This window comes from Phyllosticta citriasiana (assembly GCF_038021145.1).
Source record: "Phyllosticta citriasiana strain CBS 120426 chromosome Unknown IWZ02scaffold_5, whole genome shotgun sequence".
In the NCBI taxonomy this organism is placed as follows: Eukaryota; Fungi; Ascomycota; class Dothideomycetes; order Botryosphaeriales; family Phyllostictaceae; genus Phyllosticta; species Phyllosticta citriasiana.
Window position 1 is genome coordinate 73,748 of NW_027117282.1, and position 23,005 is coordinate 96,752.

At 53.6% G+C, this 23,005-nt stretch overlaps 8 protein-coding genes across 8 annotated transcripts; 4 read left to right on the forward strand and 4 right to left on the reverse strand.

The window, feature by feature from the left end:
- Positions 1–284: 284 nt before the first annotated feature.
- Positions 285–835, forward strand: IWZ02DRAFT_489329 (NUDIX hydrolase domain-like protein; the record flags this gene model as incomplete). Its single annotated transcript, XM_066769558.1, has 2 exons — positions 285–336; positions 408–835. The coding sequence occupies 2 exons, from the start codon at positions 285–287 to the stop codon at positions 833–835; spliced, it is 480 nt and encodes a 159-aa protein (XP_066623481.1).
- A 988-nt stretch (positions 836–1,823) lies between these two features.
- On the forward strand, positions 1,824–3,194 carry IWZ02DRAFT_447728 (40S ribosomal protein eS8). Its single transcript, XM_066767301.1, has 3 exons — positions 1,824–2,205; positions 2,262–2,330; positions 2,381–3,194. The coding sequence occupies exons 1-3, from the start codon at positions 2,201–2,203 to the stop codon at positions 2,907–2,909; spliced, it is 603 nt and encodes a 200-aa protein (XP_066623482.1). The 5' UTR covers positions 1,824–2,200; the 3' UTR covers positions 2,910–3,194.
- Positions 3,195–3,742: 548 nt separating this feature from the next.
- On the reverse strand, positions 3,743–7,621 carry IWZ02DRAFT_375496 (NUC173 domain-containing protein; the record flags this gene model as incomplete). The annotated part of the gene is made up of 2 exons (XM_066764828.1): positions 3,743–7,504; positions 7,559–7,621. The coding sequence occupies 2 exons, from the start codon at positions 7,619–7,621 to the stop codon at positions 3,743–3,745; spliced, it is 3,825 nt and encodes a 1,274-aa protein (XP_066623483.1).
- Positions 7,622–7,928: 307 nt separating this feature from the next.
- Positions 7,929–9,762, reverse strand: IWZ02DRAFT_375032 (pyridoxal phosphate-dependent transferase; the record flags this gene model as incomplete). The annotated part of the gene is made up of 3 exons (XM_066764798.1): positions 7,929–8,922; positions 8,972–9,105; positions 9,160–9,762. 3 exons carry the CDS (start codon positions 9,760–9,762, stop codon positions 7,929–7,931), a joined length of 1,731 nt encoding a protein of 576 aa, XP_066623484.1.
- A 458-nt stretch (positions 9,763–10,220) lies between these two features.
- Positions 10,221–12,081, reverse strand: IWZ02DRAFT_468786 (serine/threonine kinase 16; the record flags this gene model as incomplete). The annotated part of the gene is made up of 7 exons (XM_066768658.1): positions 10,221–10,352; positions 10,374–10,386; positions 10,437–10,483; positions 10,514–11,431; positions 11,470–11,638; positions 11,689–12,005; positions 12,058–12,081. 7 exons carry the CDS (start codon positions 12,079–12,081, stop codon positions 10,221–10,223), a joined length of 1,620 nt encoding a protein of 539 aa, XP_066623485.1.
- A 2,223-nt stretch (positions 12,082–14,304) lies between these two features.
- Positions 14,305–16,113, reverse strand: IWZ02DRAFT_489334 (uncharacterized protein; the record flags this gene model as incomplete). The annotated part of the gene is made up of 4 exons (XM_066769559.1): positions 14,305–14,690; positions 14,744–15,018; positions 15,065–15,506; positions 15,555–16,113. 4 exons carry the CDS (start codon positions 16,111–16,113, stop codon positions 14,305–14,307), a joined length of 1,662 nt encoding a protein of 553 aa, XP_066623486.1.
- Positions 16,114–18,295: 2,182 nt separating this feature from the next.
- On the forward strand, positions 18,296–19,407 carry IWZ02DRAFT_489335 (D-3-phosphoglycerate dehydrogenase; the record flags this gene model as incomplete). The annotated part of the gene is made up of 2 exons (XM_066769560.1): positions 18,296–18,403; positions 18,454–19,407. 2 exons carry the CDS (start codon positions 18,296–18,298, stop codon positions 19,405–19,407), a joined length of 1,062 nt encoding a protein of 353 aa, XP_066623487.1.
- A 416-nt stretch (positions 19,408–19,823) lies between these two features.
- Positions 19,824–22,935, forward strand: IWZ02DRAFT_375548 (uncharacterized protein; the record flags this gene model as incomplete). The annotated part of the gene is made up of 2 exons (XM_066764831.1): positions 19,824–21,749; positions 21,802–22,935. 2 exons carry the CDS (start codon positions 19,824–19,826, stop codon positions 22,933–22,935), a joined length of 3,060 nt encoding a protein of 1,019 aa, XP_066623488.1.
- Between the last annotated feature and the right edge of the window lie 70 nt (positions 22,936–23,005).

Consider the following 23,005-nt stretch of genomic DNA (forward strand, 5'->3'; position numbering starts at 1 on the left):
CCACGATGCCTCTCTCCTTTCACTCTCCCAGGACTCCCACTCTCCCTCAGCCCCGTCCTCCGCGGGACTGAGCTCCAACTCCCTCGCAATCCCATCTCGTCTCCATCAAACTCCCCGAACCAAGCCCCTCGCCCACGCCGCTGTCCGCCTCGACGTCCGTGTTTGCTCCGCTTCACCCAGCCCATTCTCGCCATCGTCCGGCGTCCCAGGTTGCACGCGACCTCGTCCGCTCGTTACTCGCTCACCCCGCCGACTTTGTTGCACTCTCGCCTCTGTTGGTCGACATGGCCCAGCAGAATTTGTCCATGCAGGCCCGCACCGGCCGCAGCAACCAGCGTACGTGACATTCATCACCTCGAGGCCCCGACATGTGCGCAGTCGCCCTCTAACAAATTTGTGTGCTGCAGGCTACGGAACCAATGGTGAGCGTCTTGTCGCCGGCATCGTGCCCCTCTCTTCCGACAAGTACTACGTCCTCTTGATCCAATCCACCCGCCACGACACCTGGGTTCTCCCCAAAGGCGGCTGGGAAATCGACGAAGCCACTGCTCAAGACGCCGCCTGCCGTGAGGCTTGGGAAGAGGCCGGCATTCTGTGCAAAGTTACATTTGATCTGGGCTGCATCGAGGAAAAGCGCAGCCCCTCGCAGATGACCAAGGAAGCTCCTCGTGCCCTCTACCACTTTTTCGAGGCCACGGTCGAAAAGTTGGAGAACGAATGGCCTGAAGCCCACAAGCGCAATCGCAAGTGGTGCACGTACGCCGAAGCAGCGCAGGCACTCAAGGACCGCCCGGAGCTCTTGGCCGCTCTGAACAAATCCACCATGCACCGGTAGCCGCACCTCACCCCGGCACCACCGACTTTTTTGCATTCTCCTTCTCAAAGCATTCGGGTCTTTGGCTTTCGGCTCGACATAAAACGGCGGCTTGGTGGCATAGACTTGCGGTTTTTCTTCACATTGGCGTTTTTGCACGGCTGCAGAAGCTAGAAAAGAGCCGCCTGCTAGGTTGGAACAAGTCCTCGGGAGCACTGGCTCCCTTCTCATCCACTCTCAACTCTATTACTCGCGGTACCGGTGCCAAGGTACCTGCAGACATGGAGGATTCTGCAATGTGCATCTCTCTTCCTTCTTTTCACACGTGATGCATCCGCGTCTGCAAGGACTGACCGTAGGCTCACGTCGATTCTCCTGAAGATCATACATACCCCTCCACCGCAGTACACGCAGGGATAATCATCATCAACTCCAGGGTTGAAGATCACACCACCGCGTCGACATTGAGCAATCTCAACCTGCCAAGGCGGAATATATTGGACATGTCTTCTGCCACGTCGACCAAGACGCATCACACGAGCAGCCTGCCTCGCTGGCGGCTACTTTAGCCCCGTAATGAAGAATTTCAGGGTTTGTCATCTTGGCAGGGCCGCAGGGAGGCCCTACGGAACTCTATCTTGTCGCACAATTCCATCGCAGTCGAGAAGAGTGCGTGATGCACGTGTCGACATCGAAGCCGGATCCGGATGCCATGGCGGGACATTGCAAAGGCCGTACCGCTGCGATCCGAGGCATGTTGGGCAATACGAGCGTGCGAAAACGGCACGCTCTGGTACTTGAACGAAACTGTGTGACGATCTGAGATAAATAGCAAATGTGCAAATGTTTTATAATACCAAAATCCGATAGGCTGAATTATCTGACAATGCCGGTCACAAAAGATGCTTTCCGTTCTTCGAGCTGCGAGTGCCAAGCCACATCGCGCTATCCACATTGGGGTTAGCCTGGTTTAGCCGAAGCACCCACAATCCTCTCAGAAACTTTCCAACGACGCACCACCGACGACACCAGCGACATCGCCCACCCGACCCCGACCACCCTTCTGGACGAAGATACGAGAAGAAGGTTAGTCTACTCGACGCGCTCTCGCCTGCTGCACGATCAGACACCGATTCCACGATTGAATGTTGGACGACGACGGAAAAGCCTTGCAAGACGGACAGCCACGATTCACGCCCTCGGCAGCCCCCAGCAATCGTAATGGGATTGGTGAGCTTGGGAGCGGTGTTGGATACAAGGCAGCTTGTCTGAATGGCGCATTCAATGTCGACTAATATTTCGTGGACGCGGTGCTCGAGACGCGGAGCTTCAAGGATAGGAACAAGGTGCTAACTGGACATGCAGTGATCTTCGACCGCCGCAAATATGGGGTATCTTGCAATTCGCTCCTCCACCTCTGCAACGAACAAGGCTGACACACCTGCAGTATCTCTCGCGACTCTCGTCACAAGCGCTCGGCCACCGGCGCTAAGAGGGCATACTACCGCAAGAAGAGGTATGCATAACCCGATCGCTCTGCTAAACCATGTCTGACATGGCTCGCAGGGCTTTCGAGAAGGGTCGCCAGCCGGCCAACACCCGCATCGGTGCCAAGCGCATCCACCTTGTCCGCACCCGCGGCGGCAACCGCAAGTTCCGCGCCCTGCGTCTCGAGGCCGGCAACTTCTCCTGGGGTTCTGAGGGCATCTCGCGCAAGACGCGTGTCATCGTCGTCGCCTACCACCCGTCCAACAACGAGCTGGTCCGCACCAACACCCTGACCAAGTCGGCCGTCGTCCAGATCGACGCCGCTCCCTTCCGCCAGTGGTACGAGGCCCACTACGGCACCACGCTCGGCCGCAGGAGGCAGGCCAAGACCGAGGCTGAGGAGGTCAAGAAGTCCAAGTCGGTCGAGAGGAAGCAGGAGGCCCGCGTCAAGGCCCACGGCAAGGTTGAGTCTGCCCTCGAGAGGCAGTTCGAGGCCGGTCGCCTGTACGCCGTCATTGCCTCGCGCCCCGGCCAGAGCGGCCGCGTCGATGGCTACATCCTCGAGGGTGACGAGCTCGCCTTCTACCAGCGCGCCATCAGGAAGTAGAGGCTTGCCGGCAGAAGCATCAACAACAATGGCTGCTAGCATGCTGCGGGTTCTTTACGGTTTATGCGGGGTTCAAAATTCAATGGTCAAATGGGGGGCATGAGAGAGTGCTGGGCTGCATGTCTTGTTTTCCGCCGAGCGAGGGGGAGGAAGCAGCTAGACATCGATCCGGTATGACGAATACCATCAAAAGTCAACCGTCGGCAAGTTTTCCGATACCCTTTTTCAAAATTCAACTTGTGAAACACAATGTGCCAATGGCGGGTACATCTCTTCCGCTATGTTCTGAAAATGTCCTCGACACTGAGCGCCATGGTGTCGTCTCTTGAGAACTTGATACAAGCGCTCAACAATGCTCCCCCAGAGAGTCCACGCCTGCCGATCTGACTTGACTTTAGGACCACGACTGCTACATGTCCACACCCTTTGTACACGGATAACCTACCGACTTGTACACATTCAAACTTCAAGAGACAACAGTCTCGTCTCAGTTCTACGGCCGGTCTTGGTCAACCGGACATGTGTGGATTTGTCTCGGTTAGGTAGGTCATTCTTTGCGTGCTCTGCTCTGCTCGCGCAATGCCAGAATGTCGCTGTATTGTTATGGATTGAGTCGACTACCGTACTGCAAACATGTTGGCTAAATGGAGTCAGAGAGTCAAAAGCCCCAGTGGCAAACGTACATATGTATGTGTGTATGGGAAACATGAAGATTTTCCTATCCCAGCTACCTTGTGTCCCAGCATCACATACACCCACGTGCAGAAAGAAAAAACTCCTTCTCATGCAATGCAGTATCAAACTATCTCCTGCCCATTTACAAACTCATCCGCTCACCTCCTCCCGCCTCTGCCACCGCGACCGCCGCGACCACCGCGACCACCGCGACCTCCACCTCCACCACCACCACCACCACCGCCTCTCCAACCTCCACCCCGTCCATCCTTACCAACGCGTCCACCCCTCGTACGCTCCATACCGCCGGCGCCACCGCCAGCGCCTCCAAGCGGCCGCCTAGCCGGCTTACCTCCTCCACCCTGCCTGCTCTTCTTCAAGCCGTCCTTGACCTCGTCCTCATCGACCTCCATTTCATCGCCGCCGCCCCGCTTGCCCTTGTTCGAGAACTTGATTTTGCCGCCGCGCCCGCGCTGCGCGGCGTCGCGGCCGCGAATCGCAGAGACGTACGCGTTGATGCCGGCTTCGAGGCTGCCCTCGCCAGCGGCGCCGTCGAGGTCCATGCCACCACCCTCGTCGTCAGAGCTGTCATCCCCGAGCAGCAGCTTGCCGTCCAGGTCGACCTTGGCCTTGGTCTTGTTCTGGCCAGGCGTCTTCTGCTTGACGGGTTTTGTCGACGAGACGTGGCCCAGCGCGCGGCGGTCCAGCAGGTCGAGCGGCTCGTCGTCGTCTTCGACAATGTAAGCGGACGAGCCGCCGCCGGCTTTGGAGCTGGATGACGCCTTGCGATTTTTTCGGCCCATCTGCTCGTTGTCTGACACGTCTGAGCCTGATGAGGATGCGTCGTCGTCTTCCGAGCCATATACGGCCTCGTCGTACTCGGACTCGAACTTGGAGCGCCGCTTCTCGGGCGCCTGTTGGGCATTGGTTTCGTCGTCTTCGCCGCCGGCAGCGTCCTTCTTGCGCTTGCGCCTGTCGCGAGTCTTGCGGATGTTGGCGATCAACTTGCGGTCCTCGTCGGGCGTATTTCGCTCGATGACTTCGACGCCGAAGCGCCGGATCATGCGCTCGAGAATGTGCTTGACCTTGGCTTTGAAGTGCGCCTTGTGCTCGTGCGACCAGACCATGAGATGTGGGATCAGGGTCTGCAGACGTGGGAGCATGAGCGAGGTGGGCAGGGAAATGACCGAGACTTTGACGAAGCCGAGCACAGAGCGGACTATTTCACGGCTGGGCGATTCGAGGAAGAGGTCCATCGTTTGTACCATGTCGACGATGGTGTCTTCGGAAAGGGCGGTGCGGAATTCGTAAAGTGCGCGGGTCAGAGCTGTGATTGATGCGCTAATCATGTGCGGTGTTGAGCCTGCGAGACCGGCAGACATCATTGTGAAGAACTCCTCCAGGGATGCTTTGATTGTGGGGGCAGAGCTGTCCATCGACGGAATTTTGGATTGGACAACCGTGCCACCTTGCTTCATCTTCTCGCCCATCAATACAAGCAAATCGAAAGCGCCTGTGCGCGCCTTCTCATTGACTTCCTTGCACGAGATGATGACTTCGGGGAGCACCGACGGGATGAAGTGAAGGTCGGTCGATGGAAGATACTCCACGACCTGCGAAATGGCAGCAAGGCGGTCCCGCTTAGCAGGCGCCGACGCCTTCTCCGCGCTCTCCAGAAATAAAGTTTGAAGCTCAGCATTGCGCTCTTGAAGTGCAGCCTTGCCAATCTCAGATTCTGCGAGGCGGGGAATGAGCTTGTAAGCCTTCTTCTGTAGCTGAGGGTCGTCGTCCTTGTTGATCATCAATGCTGCAATGTTGAACAGGGTGACAAAGCTGTCTCTAGGCAGATAGATGGAAATTGTAATGACGAGGTCCATAAGAGTGTGACTAGCGGGGGGCATCTTATCTGCCGGCTTCTTCTCCTTTTGCTTATCCGCTTGAGTCTGTGGGCCGCTTTCAGCCAGAGAAGACTCGAGCATGGTTCCGACTTGAGTGAATGTTTTCATGAGCTCCTCCTTGGGAGTGATGCTCAGATAGGCGTTGATGCATCTCAAAATGTTGCCTCTCGACTGGGGAAGGGTCTGGTTGTACACGTTGAAAAGGACGGCGAGAATATTTGTGGCGAATCCAGACAGATACTCAATATTTTTCTGGGCATCGGCCTTCGAGACTCTAGACTGGGCAAAGAGGTCTTCTTCGCCATCGACCTCGAGAATAGCCTTGTTGGTCTCGACCAAGTTTTGCAGAGCACGGCAAAGATCCGTGCGAAGCGCGATCTGCTGGTACAGCAGATTTGACACGAGCTCCGCGAAACCTTGGTCAAAAGCCTCTATGAGGTCTATTGGAAGATCGCAGTAGCCTGGAAAGGTGGCCCAGATCTGGTGCACAATCGTCTCGTAGATCTTGATCTCCATCGTCTTCTCTGCGTTTCCGTGGTTGAGGACTCTCTGGAACATTGCTTCGCTGAGAGGTACCAGTTCTGATCTGAAATGTGCAAGCCTAGTGTTGCTGATCGAATCGCGCATAATGGGCAAGAGCCAAGCGCGTCCTGACTGGCCAGCAACTGGCTTGACAAGGTTCAGTGGAAGAATCTCAAGTACGTTATCCGGGCCCATGGCTTTGATGGCGTTTGCAAGAACAGCATCCGCCTCCTTCTTTCCAGGGAACGTATCGCTGCTCCTGAGCTCACCAACGACCTTGACCACAGTGTTGAGAACTGGTGCTGAGCGCCATCTGAACGCATCGAACATGGCGCCAAGGACGTTGAAGACCTCCATCCAAGCCGACTGATACTTGATGCTCAAGAGATCTGCAGCGTGCTTTCCAAGCTTCTCAAAAACCTTTTCGTCGAAAATTGACGGCTCCAAGATGACACTTTCTGGAATGCAGTTTGCCATGAAGGAGATCAGACCCTCCGAGGCCGAGACGCGAATGTTGTGGGAAGGCGAGGCGAGAAAGTTGCCCATCATAGCGAACAACTCTGGAAGTCTTTGAAAAGTTTCTTCTGGTTCCACCTGGGAAGCGACATCGTATCCTCTCGACAAGACGGCAATCCAAGGAGGGAGGAGCTGGGTATCATTTTGCGAAGGTTGAAGTTCGCCAATCACTTCGAGAAGACGGGGCAGTTTGGCGGAGGACACTTCGTCGGCCATTCCAGCAAAAATCATCTCAAACACCTCAAAAACAGCCATGGTCAGGTATTCGTTGCTCGACTTTGAAATGTTGAGTAGCAGCTCACACAGAGCGTCAATTTTCTTGGTCGGCCATCCACCAGAAGCAGTCGCAATCGCCTTGATGAGCTGGAGCGCGTGTATGAGGCCGGGATCGTGCGACTGTCCATCACGCTGAGAGCGAGCGTGTTTCCGCTGCTTTGCTGAAGCCTCGATGATTTCCTTAAGCGAGCGCATAGCGGTCTCTGCGCACATGTCGGCAGCCGGGTGGTCCAGAGATGGGCTCGGAGGGGGGTTTTGCAGCACTTTTCCGAGAGCTTCTTGTGCCCGCTTCCTAACCTTGGGCCTGTGGTCCACGGCAATAGTGAGAAGACCCGCGACGGCCCTGCGTGGGCTGACTTCAGACTGGGGCAGTTGCCATGCCTGCGCGTCCTGGACAACAAGCAGAGACTCGAGACATCCTATCGAGGCGCGCAACAACGGCGCTTCAGCTTCTGAGTGTGCAAGAGCGGGCGCAAGGCTGGACAGGATTTGCGAGAACTTGGCGCGGAGCAACGGAGCAGGGACGTGTGGAGTGACTAGGTCGAGAATGTACACAATAGCCGTGGCGACGTCCTTGTTTACAATGCCTTTGTTCGGGTTGATATATTGCGCAAGGAGGGATAGGAGGGCGGCGAAGTAGGCGGTTGGAGTAAATTCCGACTTTTGGGCTCTCAATGTGTCCTCGACGGCGGAGAGGACGACGGCGCTCTGTCGGTGAAGCGTCAGTAGAAAGCTTGATTGAGGACGAGGGCAGACACAAACCTGCTGCTGGCTTTGCAGCTTCGGCGAGGAGCGAATCCTGTCCAACCGCTCCGTAAGAGACATTTTGGCCGCCGAATCCATGACAGCGGGTGAGCCTTGTCGCAGTCGTGGTTGACTTTTGGTGGTTCAGAAAAAGTTTCGAATTATCGATAAGTGCACGGACCATGAGGTTACGCTTTGGGACCCACGGTATCTTGGAGCGGGGAATCTGAGCACATCAATCATTATTTCATATGTACTACAATTGGAAAGACAAACGGCAGATTCCGCGCTGAGAGAGCAAGCAGGGGAACAGCAACGCTGCCCTCCAGACTGCTCAAACAGCACTGCCCATGCCGTTGCGACTATTAATTTACTCGTCCTCACTCCCTCAGGCTTTGTACAAAGTGTCCAAGAAGCCCTTTGCCAAATCCACAACAACGCTACTGTTCGGTAGACTGCCAGCAACACCGTACAAGGCAGCAGCATCGCCCTTGACAGAGCCCTTGGCGCCCTTACCCTGCGCGACCCGCTGCCGCTCAGCCTCGCGCACACTCTCGACGCTCTCAACCAAGTCAACAATTAGCTGGTCGGCAGCGGCAACAATTGGTAGCGTGACGGCGACATGGATCGCAGGCGGGTTCTGAAGCGCGTTGAGGTGCCAGCCGCGTGCTGACATGGCGTCGGCGATGTCGTAAATGTCCAGAGTCGACGACGTGAATGCCACGACTGACACCAGCGGCTTGCCCATTACCTTGAGGTCAGTTGCGAGCACTGGGTGCGCGTGCAGCTCTGATTCGATCCGCTTCGCCGCCCCAACAATCTTGTGGCACGCGGCTATGTAGCCAGATTCACCGCACGCTACAAGTGATGCCCAGCAGCCGGCAATGAGCGCACCTGGTCGAGACCCAGCAATCGAGGGCGAGGCGTACACGCCACCAGACCAATCTGGACAGATGAAATACTGATAGGCGCGCAGCGCGTCGGTTCGGTACAAAATAGTACTGTTCCCTTTGGGAGCGAAACCATATTTGTGCGTGTCACAAGATATGCTCGTTACTCCCTTGAGGCGGAAATCGAACGCCTCGGTCTCGAAGCCAGCCTTTTGGAGGAATGGGACGAGAAAAGACCCAAGGCAGCAGTCGACGTGGAGGGGAATGCCTTTCCTCGCGGCAATGCGGGACAGGCCTGAAATGTCGTCTATGATTCCGTGAGGGAAGTTGGGCGCGGAGCCAACGAGGAGGATCGTGTTGGGATTCACCAGACGTTGAACGGCGCGTAGGTTGACCTTGTATGCTGGGGCAGGGCAGGGCACAAGGTGGATTTTGATCTTGAAATATTCGCCTGCCTTTCGGAAAGCAGTGTGGGCGGTTTCAGGTAGAATCCTGGAGCACAGTCAGTCAGTGCGCATGTTGAATCGAGGGGGAGACACACATCTCAGGCTCTGTGACTCCACGCTCTGCGTAGGCCTTGTTTCTTGCGCTCAAGCATGCCATAAGAATCGATTCTGTGCCGCCACTCGTCGTGACACCAGCTGCGCCTTCTGGAGCGTTGAACATGGCCAGTACCTGTCATAATCGTTAGCGCAAGATATTCAAGACTTGCCTTTGTCTGATACTCACCATGGCGACAACTTCTGCCTCCATCTTTCTGACCCCTGGGAATACGTCCGGATGAATGGGATTGGCATACGTGAAGCTCGCGAAAGCATCCGTCTGCAATTTGACCAGGTCTTCTCCGCCGTGGTGTTTGACCAGTTCTTTGCCGCCGTGGTAGACCGCCCCGCTCACCCGACCATCCTCCCACCTTGTGTGCTTCATCTCACTGAGCTTTGCAAGCTCTTTGCGCACCTCTTCAGCCGACCATCCTTCCGCTGGTAGCTTAATATATCGGTCGACGCCGGGACCGGAGGGTACGAGCTTCTGTTCAAGCTTGGAGATGGCTTCGCCGACTTGCGATTGGACCTTTGAGCGGACGCCTGGGAGGCGCAAGAAGTAGCCATAGAGGATGCGGCGTACAGATGTGTAGGTATCGACGATTGCACCGGTCAGGCCGCGACCCTTGAGTGTGTAAAAAGCCTTGCGAATCCAGCGCAGGAGGAAGAGGATGAAGACGATGTTGCGAAGGATGTCGAGGTTGAGGGCGAGCAGTTGGCCGCGCGGGGTTGTGCGCTTTGCCTGGTAGGCGTCGCGCAGGCTGACGGGAAGCCTGGAGGAGCCAGGCATGATGTGGGTTGGGTGTTGATCCTCAGAAGCGAAGAAACATTGTTGTAAGCCGGGGATGGCCAGGTACATGTACAGGATGAGGACAGCTCGGGTGAGAATGGGGTATCTCCCTGCTCCCGCGATGTCCCGTGGTAAGGTGTTAGTCACGCCATGTACTTTACTATGTATAGAATAATATTAACTCTATTAAGACTAGCCAAGATTAACTAATAAAGAGTCTTAACCCACTTGTCACCTTCCAAACAGGGTATTGTTACGGCACGCAAATCCCTTCCACTCTTCTTCTTCTACCGCCTCTTCTGCACTTCGCATCTACCCGTTGCCATCCGTCACTGGCATCGCCTTGTCGACCGTCTGCAAGGCTGACACCATCTTGGCGTCTTGGGCATCACGGATCCATTGCTGGAACACAGCAAACGCCGCAACTTCCGTCTGGCGCGAGAATCGACTGTCCTTCTCTAAACGTGGCTACGTCCTCTGCACCCTTGTAGTCCCGTCTGAAGTTGATGGACGCGGCTGTTCCTACCCCACCGTCGAAACGTCTTTCCGTGATAATTGAACAAAATGCCAAAAAGACACCACAGCGTAGTCTAGGCCATGTTTGTCATGACCGGAGGCGTGTAGCTGTCCAATTCAGCTTCCAATTCAGAGACTCAATTCGGTTGCCAACTCACCCAGATTTTTCGCTCCAAGGCGTGATGAATTTTGAGAAGCCATAGCCCTATACATTCTTGTTGACCGTTATACTGACAAAGAGGCTTCCGGCTGCTGACTTATAACTGTCGATGGCATATGTGCTGACAATCGATGGAAGCGCTGCCATTTGAATACCAGCGCAGGTAAACCCAATGACCACAATCGCGGCCCAATGCCACTGCTGGTCGTAACCAAGGGCCAGAACAACATGACCCAGGATCATGATCAGCACGTACGGAATCATCGCAGGAAGCCGGATCTCTGGCTCTCCTACTCCTCCATTTTTGGCTGTCAGTCTTGCAGCGGTCCAGTCGCTGAGCGGTCCGGCTGAGAAGAGCCCAATCAAGGCGCCGACCAGAATGGAAATATTCAACAATCCCGCCGCGTCGGCGGCCATGCTGTAGGGAGGACTTCCGAACGCTTGCTCTTGACTTAAATTGACAATGAGGAAAGATGAGCAACTGAAGGAGACGACAAATGAAGCAAATTCGACGATTGGAAAGGCGAAAAGTTTCCAGGGAACCCAGAGATCCAGAGCGACAGCTTTCCAAGGGTCTGGGTTTGATTGATACAACATCCACTGTTTCCTCGAAGGCTTTCCCCGGCCCAGCCATTGCTCGGGGTTACCTGAAGCGCTGGTAGATGGCATCGCGTCTGTACCGTCATCGTTCTGGCGTTGTTTGACTTCAGCTGAAATTTCGACTTTCTCGTCAAAAAGTTCTGTGAGACGCCGCAGGTCCTCACCGCTTGCCGTGGCATTGACCTGGATGTTCCTGCAGCTTCTCTTTTGCTGGGATCCTCGATGAGACAAAGTCTCGGGCAACAGAAAGACGATCAACAGCAATGCAAGTCCAAGCATTCCCGTGTAGAGCCACCAAACGCTCCTCCATCCGATGTGTTTTGCCATGGCGCCAGAGATCAGGGGACCAGCGACGAAGGATCCCATGTAGACAACCCAGTACAAGGTGTTCCACTTTCCGCTGAGTGCAAGAAGAAGAGGTCGGTGGCCACTGATGGCTGGATTGTGTCGGCTGGTCCTGCACCAATACCATCCATGATGCAAGCACCCATGAAGCTCCAGTACGAGTTCGCTTCAGCTTGCCATAAGGAAGATCCAAGACAAATGAGCGTCGAAAAAATCAAAACGGGACGACGACCCCAGGAGTTGCTGATGGGGACCCTGGAGAAATGGTTGAGACGCCAGCAAGTTGGAGGCTTCGAAGCGCTTACCATATGAAATTACTGAACGCCAGCACAAGAATGCAGACTCCACTGAATTGGACAGCTTCTGAGAGTGTACAGCCAAAATCCTCGACGTAGTAACTGAACATTGGCGCCAAAGCCAGAGGACCGAGGCCTTGGACAAAGCTGACATAGCTAGTTACAGAGATTGCCGATATCTTCCACGCGAGAGACCAGTTCAAGGGATCGTGTTCGTCGTTCTCTGGCTTCGGGATGAGAAAAAGGCCATTGGACATATCCGACATAATCTCAGTCCCTGGAACAAGCTCATCATTGACAGGGTCATTTTTACTGTGGTGCTTTCTCTGCAAATCTTTCCTCAGTCACGACTTTCTCAAGATCTCTTGGTCGTCTTACCTGGGTCTCGCGCGGCACCTCCATAATCGTCAACGGAACGAGCGACTTGGGTCAATCGAATCTGGCCCGTGGAAATACACTCGCTCCGCAGTCCGAACAATTTATCATCAAAAGGTCGTTCTCTCCGCTCTCCGCCGGTCATGTCGTCCATGAACTCTGACTATTTCACGATCCGAGTTCCAAACCGAGCTTCGAGTCGAGACAATCTGATTAGTCAGCGCCCTGTTCACCACTTCTCATCAGTGTACCATGATAACGATTGTCATCGGGGCTCGGCCCATCACTTCGGTCGCCAGTGGCTAGGAAAAGGCTAAAATCGCATCATGTCTCGCTCTAAGGAGCCAAAATGTTGCAGCAGAAAACATGTGAGAAAGGCATGTCTGCCTGGACACCCACATTAGTTCCAGGCAGGGACAGCGCTCGTTCTTTCAACTTGGTGAGCTTGTTCTGTTGGCCTCGCAGTGGAAAAGATGCCGCACTGCTGCAACTGGCAATTCCCCCGTGCCTTGTTTCTTTCAAGCTTTCGAAAAGTTTCCGGCTCAGCGTTTTGCCATGCTGACTTTGTCTTGCACCACCTTCAGCAACCCTTATTGTTATGCGTCTCTCTGCATGCTTTCCGGCATGTACTCATCGTTGGCGATTTTATCGGTAGGTACCTGCGGAGCGCTGAAAAATTGTGATGGCAATAATGTTCAGTAAGATTCCGAAGCAGCATGTGTCCAAGTTTACTCAAGAGCAGATGGCCTCACTAAAGCCGCCCAAATTTGCCGAAAGGCGCCCAATCGTACTATGATACGCGATGCGATACACGGGTAAAAATCTATTGGTGGAGCAGCTCTCTGAACAAGGGCCTATCAATATTGGCCTTGTAGAGTTAAAAATGTGTCGCCCGAGCCACTCTCTTGGGCCGTGATGTTAGGCGGTTGAAAAAACTCAAAGTTCGGCCCGCACCTGTCAGCCACAGGGCCACGGCCTCCGCTTTCGCATTCGACACGGGATGACTGTCGCAATCTTATTCGTACGATATCCTGTACCTTGGAGCACCATAAAGGATCAGTTTTGGGCGTTAGGGATGCAACCCAAACCGGTCCACAGGGACACTGAAACTGTAAAGAGTGGATCCTGTGTATGCTGCACAGTCTTCTCGTGCTATCCTGTCCGCCCCTGTTCCCAGACGGTCGGCCAACCTGCGCAGACGGCAAGGCTTCGCTGCGATGCACTTCGGATCTAATCAGCGGCAAGATAATCGGTGCTATGCTGCCGAACAGGCATGATGGACCTGCACTGGTGCTCGAAATGTCGGTATCTTCCGCGCTCTTCTAGAGGGCAAGTAGGGAGCAGTCATGGCTCTGGCGAAGGACGCAATAGAAACCTGAAGATGACGATTACCAGAATTCATCCGCTTCAAGAATACGCGTATGGCAAGAGCCTGAAGTTGAGAAGAAAAAGTAGTCAACGGCTGGATGTAGACAGGGAGCATGCAGTTTCCTTCAATGCCGTCGTTCACATACCTGCCCTCCCCCCACCCTCCACTGAAGATGATCAGGCCACAATCTTCAGCAAGGAGATCAGGCCACAATCTTCAGCAAAGAGTCAGGAATGAAGACAGCTGCAAAGTTCCTACGGACTGTTGGACGCGTCGGCACTGTATCGCTACTGCAAAAATGGCGGCCTTGCAGCGGTTCAATGGTCGTACTCTTCTGAGTTTCTGGTACCTTGTCTCGGGAGTACTGAGCCGTCAATCTCTGTGTCGAGTTACAGTGGCGATTATCGATGAAGAGAAACGCCACAGGCTTGGGCTACTCTATAGTTTCGGGAATCGATTTGCAACCCACCTGCCTTGCGACTCCGCATGGTGCATGATCACTTTTCATTGGCCATTGGACTAGAGCAGGAGGACTAACTCTCCGTGGTTTCGATGGTTGAAATGGCTACGGCGAGAAAGACCTGCCTGTCGCGCTGATCAACCTTTGGTCTGCTGAGGCTTGTTGTAAGTTCTTGACACACATGGCAAAATGGAAAAGGGCAAAATAAGTCTTTCATAAGAATTTAAGATGATTGACAGGCAGCATTCAAGAAGGAGTAGTCAAATCCTAATCTGTGCAAACCATTGTTTTGTTTTGCATGCCATGACTATTATCATCAGCCCTCATTCAAAATCAGCCACAGGAAAGGATGTGATGATTTCAAACTCATTTTTCAGTACTCTACAATCCGATTAAAATCTAAATTACACCCTCAACACCCTCACGAATCAGCGAACGTGTTCGCCAGGCCCTTGGCCCTACACGCATCCGTCGCAATGACTCTCCCACGATTCAGCAAGCACTCAGGGTCATATTTGGCCTTGATATCGAGCAACCTCTTGAAGTTCTGCTCGCCCCAAATCTCCGCCGTCTTGCTGTACTGAGCAATATAGTTGGGGTAGTCGTAGATGTCGGGCTCGCCCAGGCCGTTCTGGAAGTCGCGCAGGTAAGCCAACATGTAGTTTTCGTCGCGGTCGTACATGTATTCGGTCAGGCTGTTGTTGGTCCACTCGCCGGATGTCAACGTGATGTGTGCGCTGGTGGAGTGCGGCCACGCTGTGTCGCTGTCTGTGTTGGGACCGGCGCCGTTCCAGTGAGGGAAAACGTCTGCGGTTGGTCTGTTAGAAATCTCTTGTTGTTTTGTCTTTTTGTTGACGCACATTCATCTACCCAGAGCGTGTGGCCTGGGTCCTCGCCTCTTGCGATCATGCCGTTGACAGTCTCCTTGTAAATAGCAAAAGTCTTTTCGTAAAATCCGACGGTTGAGTTCGTGTGGCTCTTTCCGTAAAACAGACGGTTGTAGCCGTAAGGATAATTGGTGAGCAGATATTGCTGCAAAGTCTTGAGAGAGTATTCCTGGAATGTGATGCTCGATGCTCCCTCGTAGAACTGGCCGTAAGTCTCGTTGAACTTCTTCTGGTCGCCTCCGAAATAGCTGCCGCGAGTCAGCAACTGAACGCTCCCTGTGGGGGTACACTTACAGTGCGTTCAGCTGAAAGGTAAACTTCCTCTCTCGCAGAGGTACCAAGGCTTGGATATTGGTGGGATCCTTGAGATAGTAAAGAAGCGCGGGGAATGCATCAGGGTTGTCGTTGTGCTCGAAAAAGTCCGCAGTCTTCTCAAACACCTGAGCAGCCTGGTCTTCAGCCCAAGCAATGGTGCCGACGTAAACGCTACCTGGATCAGGATTCGCTCGAATGAAAAAGTTGGTAACGACTCCGAATCCAAGCCATCCGGCACCGGTGCAGGCCCAGAAGAGATCGCTGTGCTCATTGTATGGGTTCGCGTAGACAATGTCGCCGTTGAGGAGGACGATTTCCAGGCCGACGAGATTGTCGTTGGCTACGCCGTACCTGTTGGTCTGGAAAGCAATTCCTCCTCCCAGAATGAATCCACCGACGCCAATGGAAGCCGCGCGAGGACCTGAGAAGCGTCAAACTTGCGAAACAAAGAAATCGTTCTCGCTCATACCCAGAAACGCCCAACCAGTGCCGTCGAGCGCATCATAAACATCCCCAGCCTCTGCTCCGCCGCCTATCTTCAAGATCGCATACTCGGAAGAGTCCTTCGGAGGATGCGTCATGATCTCTGTCTTAGAAATTCGTTGCAGGTCGAGCACAACACTTGGTGATTGAGCGCCACCCCAGTCACCGTGGCCGCCGCCCATGATTGCAAATCCATCGTCGCCCCAAAAAGGATGGGCCTTCGAGTAGAATTGCATGAGAGTGCTCACATGCTCCGAAGTCTCGGGGTAGACAATGAGATCAGGATAGGTCTTGCGCTGATTCGTCCATATCCTCGCGATAGTCTGACCATATTCGAAGTCGCCGGTTCCCGCAATGGTGACGTTTCCAAGCGCATTTTTGATTGCCGCGATGGCGTCACTTTTTGTTGAAAACGATTCTGAGCTGAATGCATTTGCTTGGCTCTCAGGCACGGGAAAGGTGTAGTTTGATTGCTGCCATGCGGTAGCTGCATTGGCCGTCGACAGGAACCCAAGCCACAGAAGGGAATGAATGACGGGAGCCATGTTGAAAGAAGGAGACTGCTTTGCGAACGCAGATCTAGTATCTACTCACCTTCAAGGGGCCGTCGCTATAGATATATGAATGCTCCTTCAATAGCCCGCGAGTCGCTTATGAATGCCCCCGCTGCGCTTACTTTTCTAGCGTACCTTGAAAGACACCTTGAAATTGTACTCAGAAGTCTCCATATGGGTCCAAGTGGTCTGACGGGGATGTCTTGGTGATTGAGCAGTATTCGGACCAACGCAAGCAAAGTGGTCCGCGTCGGCTATGCCATCACTCCAGGCTTTTGAGCACTGATCGGATTATTGTCCGATGCCACAGATGGAGGCCTGACTGGTAAGAGTGAATCCTTTGTTTGGGCCTTTGGCAAGCTCAAACAAGAAGTTCGGCCAGTCAAGCTTGAGATTCGGAGCAACATTTGTGGTGCTTACTCAATGGTGAATAATGTGGATTGAGGGTCCAAGGCCACCGAGTCGTAACGCTAAAGCTCCACAAGACGTCAACTTACTGGGGAAAGTGACACAGAGTGCTTAAGCATCAATCTGGATAAAAGAATCAATTCCAACCTGGCGTGATGATCATACCACTGCAAAGAGTGGCTTGCAATGAACATCGCTGTTTATCAGTCCTGTTCCTCAGTGGAATCTCCTCGTCATTGGTCAATTATCTGAATGCTTTTTGTCGCAAAAGCAGCCACAGGCTGCAACAGCGGAAATCATTCCTTGGTAGGGCCACGAGAGGGCATTTGAGCAAGGAATGATGCCCACGAACCCCTGTGAGCTCATAGCGCTCAGGTGTCGTGCTGTGGTACAACAGCGACAACGGATGATGTACGAGTAAGGTTGCGGGGTGCTATCCCCAGGTGTTTGCTCGGCTATGATCGTTTTGGTGTGCGTGCCACTAGGCGTGCCAAGTTCGTGTTGGTGTCGGGCCATCCGAATCCGGCGGCCGCTCCATGACGGAGCGGATCATTGAGCCGTGCTGTGGCTGGTATAAGCTTAGCAACACCAGTGGTAGAGCCGCACCTTTTGATTGCTTATATGGATGGACCATGCAACCCAGGATCCAGGATGTATGGAGTAAGCCAGACACTGCAGGTCGTCTGTGCAATGGCTCGTAGCCCACTTCCCCGACAATTCTACTCGGTCTACAAACAGCCGCTTAGATTTCATGTGTTCTTTTCAACAGATTTTACATCGTGCATTTTCCCTTGTAGCTCCGTGGCCAAAATTTGCGTCAATTATTTCCCGAGTTGTGAGTGAATTCACTCCATGCCTTGGAAGATGGAAGCGCGTCAATCATAACCGTTCGACTTCCTATTGGAAAATCACTGAAGGACTCCAAGAATATTTGACGAAGATTAGTGACCATTTGGTGACCCAACATGAAGCCTCTGCCTGGAAGCCTTGTGGAACGTGCAGACTCAGGCTGCCAACGCGACGCAGCTTTTGAGGCGGGGCGCTCATACCGCCCTATTCGAGGAAGAGGATCGTTACTCGGATTAGCAGCCTTGCTTTGGGAGATATCGGCTCAAATTCCGAAGTCAGGGTAGGTACACCGGACCGGTATTCGGAATGACAACACCTAACCGACGACATGCAGCGGCGTTCCCCGAGCTCGTCAATGTGTGTATTAATGCTTTGAATGTAAAATGACGATTTCCAGCCAGGGTTGAAGCAAGTTTCCTGCTGTGACAGTGAGACTTTGTCAGTCCTGGCAAGAGGAGGCGCGAATCGATCTTTGCGAGGTACCACGGGAGCACGACCATCGAAGTACGGGCCAAAATTATCACCAGCGGTAGCTCGCCTCGCAGCCAGGCCTTCCATCGGCATGTGAACTTGGACCCTTCAGCTCAACGAGTAATGTTAGTCACTGTGACCATGCGTATCAAAGGTGGAATAGATACTACATAAATTGACAATCGGACAACAGGCCAGGCCTTGCCATGGGTGCTTCAGCATTATTCCCCCGTTGTATCAAGGTTGTTTGCGACAGTTTGCTGCATTCTGAGAACTGCCGTTGAAGTGAATCTTTAGCTTCGGGGAGATATCAAGGGGTAGGGTTCAGGGAACACACAATCTAAGTGGATCTATTTTTTAAAGCACTAGTCTTGTACGTATTCACCGTGGTTTCTGGCAGACCTAGCAAATTGATCAGTTTCTTGAAGCATCCACACTTTTCATCATGGTTCCGGACTTGTACCAGTCGCAGAAGCCAAGAGTCTTGTACTTGGGCGAGCCCAAGCATTCGAGCCGGGGCATCGAAGAGAACAGCAAGGACTTCGACATAGATGTAAGCGATTGCAATACTCCGATGAGAGATCATCAACTTACACCCGCTAGATCATTTGTGCCGCAGACAGGAAGGAGCTCATGAGAAAGCTCCCTGCCATGGTGGCCGCTCATGGGCCTTATCAAGCTGCAGTGTGCCGTCTGTCACCACAGCCCTATGAACCGTTTGACGAGGAGTTGCTTGCTCCTCTTCTGCCACACCTCCGAATCGTCGTCTCAGCGCAATCCGGATTCAACGACTTTGACGTGGAATGGATGACGAAGGCAGGCATCTGGTTCTGCAACTCTCGGTATGCCACTGGCGAAGCCACTGCCGACATGACATTTTTCCTCCTTCTGGCGATTTTGCGCGACACGAGCCGCGCAGAGCAAAATTTTCGACAGGGCCACTGGCGAAAGCAACTGGACCTCTCACAAGATCCAGCCGATCTGACGCTGGGAATTGTCGGGATGGGCAACATTGGACGGAAGGTCGCCCGAAAGGCAGCAGCCTTCAACATGAACATTCGATATTACAACCGCCGCCGACTTCCCAACGAAGAGGCTCGATATGGGGCCCAATATTGCGCCACAGTCGAGGAGCTTCTGCAGTCAGCCGACGTCGTAACCATTCACTGTCCGCTCACCCCTGAGACGACTCATCTCATTTCCACGAAGCAGTTTGCGATGATGAAGCAAGGCTCATACATCATCAACACTGCACGCGGACCCATCATTGATGGGCAAGCCTTGATTGAAGCTTTGGAGAGCGGGAAGATTGCTCGGGCGGGATTGGACGTGTTCCCCGGGGAGCCCACTGGAATCCATCCCTACTTTTTGGAGAGCGACAAGGTTGTCGTTCAACCTCACATGGGAGGATTGACCAAGGGGTCATTCGCAAAGGCCGAGAAGGAGTGCTTTACTAACATTACGAGCTATTTCCGGACCGGGAGACCTTATGCTCCGGTCAATGATGTGCTTCCAAGGAGGGACTCCTTCGAGCCTGAGGAACATGAGGCGTTTTAATGGCTTTGAAATTTGGTCTCAGGCGTTGGTGTAACACGCTCAGATCTCTGATTTTTCAACCTGGACGATTAGAGTAGTGTTAGATGGTAACATAGCGGAGAAATTGAGATTCGATCAACACCTGAGTGATGGACAGCATCCATGTCCAGGTCATGAAGATCATGGTTTCAAATTGCAGGCAATACGATAAGCGGCTGAATGACCCGAAAGCGCACGGAAGTTGGATTTTTGAGGTGTTTTAGTCGCTGCGTAGTCCGCTAAGGCGACCCACATGCTGGGGGATGCTCGCCATATATAAATGCGGACTGGACTCACCTGCGTCCCCACGCACATCGTCAACCCCCTTCTTTCCAATCGAAATACCCAAGCGGGAAGTGGAACTCACCATGTCATCCGATCTGCTTCCCCTCGTCACAATGGACCAGGTCATCAACCGGCGAGCCAAGACACACGATAGAACTTCCATTCTTTCATATGCCGGAGAAAACGAAATCGTCCAGTACACCGGCGAAGAAATCGAAAGACTGAGTCGATATGCAGCAAATGCTTACACAGAGATCCTCAGCGGTCTCAAAGAGGGCTCCTCGAAAACGGTGGCAATGGTTGGAATCTCGAACATGGAATACTACATTACCTTCATCGCGCTACAGCGCGTGGGTATCACCGCCATGCTGATTTCGCCCCGCTTACCAGATCAAGGGTTTGCTCACCTGCTCCGAAAGACCGATTGCAATGTCGCCATCGCCTCCAAAGGCGCTCGAAAAAGCTTGGAGCGTGCCTGCAAGTCCGCCAATATGGACGTATCAATCTTGCCAATGCTTGAAGCAGAGAACTTCGCCACTACTACCTTCATCAACCAGTTCGGAGGACCCTTGAAGCCGGTCGACACGAGCGATCAGCAAGGCTTCATCATCCACAGCGGAGGCACCACTGGACTACCCAAACCTGTTCGCCTTTACGCAAAGGCATGGCTGCTGCAGGCGGCCAACGTTGCTGGTCGAATGCCCCAAGTCGACACTCTGACGACACTTCCGCTTTTCCACAGCTTCGGCGTTGCGACGCTGCTGCGATGTCTTGTCAACGGGAGTTGTCTGTCCATTATGAACGCCAGCCGGCCAATCACAGCGTCCACTGTCCTGTCCGGCCTGGAAAAGACGTCGTCGGAAGCCTTGGTGACGGTGCCTTATATTCTGAAATTCTTCACCGAGATTGACGGCGGCGTCGAGCGCCTGGCGCAGCTTCGACAGATCGTTAGCGCAGGCTCGGCTATTCCAGACGATCTTGGAAACCAGATCAGCGACGCGGGGGCAAAGATTTACCACTTGTACGGCCAGACCGAATCGGGCGCGCTGATGGAGGCGTGTCAAGACCAGTGGAATTGGGTGACGCCCTTACCCAGTGCAAAGCCCTTCCTAAAGTTCGAGCCCGTTGGAGACGACATCTATCATCTGATCGTCCTGCCAGGGCTGCCAACCAAAGTCTTGTCAGAGCGCGAGGCCGGTTTCTATCCAACGAAGGATCTCTTTCAAAGACATCCCACCGACCCTTCGAAGTGGAAGTTCGTCGCGCGTCAGGACGACATAATTGTCCTCGTAAACGGTGAAAAGGCGGATCCGATTCCACTAGAGGATGCTGTTAGGAAGCATCCAAACGTAAAGGCTGCAGTGGTATTTGGCGCACAAAAAGACTCGCTCGGGATGATAGTCATTCCATCTGAGCGTGTCGCGAACCTAGGTCTGAGTGCTCCGGCCATTGCCGAAAGCATCTTGCCGAATCTGGCCCTTGGAAACTCGCGTGTCCCTGCATACGCCAGGATATCTCCAGAAGCCATCATTATCAAGGAACCAGATGTGCCGCTGCCGATGACGGACAAGGCAACCATCATCCGCTCCAGATTCCTCAAGCAGTTCGAAAAGGATATCGACAATTACTATAACTTGAAAGAGGTCTCTGGAAATGGAAAGAAGGCGACAACTCCTAATGAAGTACGTGAGTTTGTTCGACAAGTCGTCACAGAGCAGCTCGACCTCGACGAGCAGAAAAGAGCAGAGTTCAACGAAGAATCTGACCTTTTTTCCCTGGGCATGGATTCGTTGCAGGCGACGAACGTACGTTCGAGGATTCTCAAAGGAGTCGAGCTCGATGGCCAGGGCTTGGCGACAAATGTGGTCTTTGATCATCCAACTGTCGACCTTCTTGCGACCCATTTGATTGAGCGACGAGCTGGACGAGGTCAAGTAGGGCCCGAGCCGCAGGAGGTCGCGCTGGATATGATCAGAAAATACTCTGATTTTGTCAAGCCGTGGGATATCAGCACGATGACAGTCGACAAGGACTGTGTGGTGAGTTTGTAAACTTGATCCTCATCAGAATGGAAAGGCTGACAAGATTCAGCTCCTCACTGGAGCCACTGGCTCAATTGGAGCTCACATACTGTCCTCTCTCCTGTCGAGGAACAACGTCTCAAATGTCGTCTGCCTTGTTCGCGCCGACGACGACCAGGCAGCGCTTCTTCGCGTTGAGGGTGCTCTGCGAAAAATGCGCCTGCTCGAACGTCTCTCAGCAGCTCAACTGGACAAGATACTTGCTCTACCATGCAGTCTCAGCGACGAGCATCTCGGGCTTTCCCAATCAACGTACAACGCGCTCCTTACCTCCGTGACCTGCATAATCCACAACGCCTGGCCAGTTAACTTCAACATGAATCTTCAAAGCTTCGAGCAGTCCGGCACACGAAGCACACACAACCTGATCAACCTGGCGCTGCAATCGCAGCTGCAGCAAAAGCCGACTTTCATCCTCATCTCCAGTCTGGCAGCCGTACTGCAAGCCCAGCCGTTGCCCATTCTTGAGCGCCGGCACGGCTGGGAGGGCGTTGCGCCCATGGGCTACGGACAATCGAAGTGGGTAGCCGAAGAAATCTGCGTCGCCGCGGCCGAAAAGACAGGCTTGAACACTCGCGTCGTGCGCATTGGACAGGTCGCTGGCGACACGCAGCACGGCATATGGAGTGCGTCAGAGGCTTTCCCGACGACGGTCCAGTGCGCGCTGACGATTGGTGCGCTGCCGGTCGTTGAGGGCGAGGACGAGGAGCTTTCTTGGCTGCCGGTTGACAAGACTGCGGCGACTGTCGTGGATCTATCATTGCTGGATCGCGCAAAAGTTGATGCTGCGTCGGCTATCCCTGCATTCTCCTTGTTCCATGTGGCAAGTCCGTCGCTGTTGAAGTGGAACAGGGATTTTCTGCCTGCTTTGAAAAGACAAGGTCTGCAATTCGAGGCCTTGCCTCAACGAGAATGGCTTCGAAGGCTCGAAGACCATCCTGACGTGTCCAAAAACCCTGCATACAAGCTCCTGGACTTTTTCAAACAGAAATACGGACGCGTCTCCGAGACCTCTGTGCAACCTACCTTGGATGTCACACTAACTCGTCAATTTTCACCAAGCTTAAGGAAAGAGACGATAGTTGACGATGCTTTGGTAGGCAAGTTTTTGAAGTACTGGACGGAACATGCTTGGTCGTCATAGTTTCTTAATTTTCTTTGTTTGAGTGTGGAGCAATCAGTCCGATCGAGCAAGGAAAGGGCCAACTCGGATG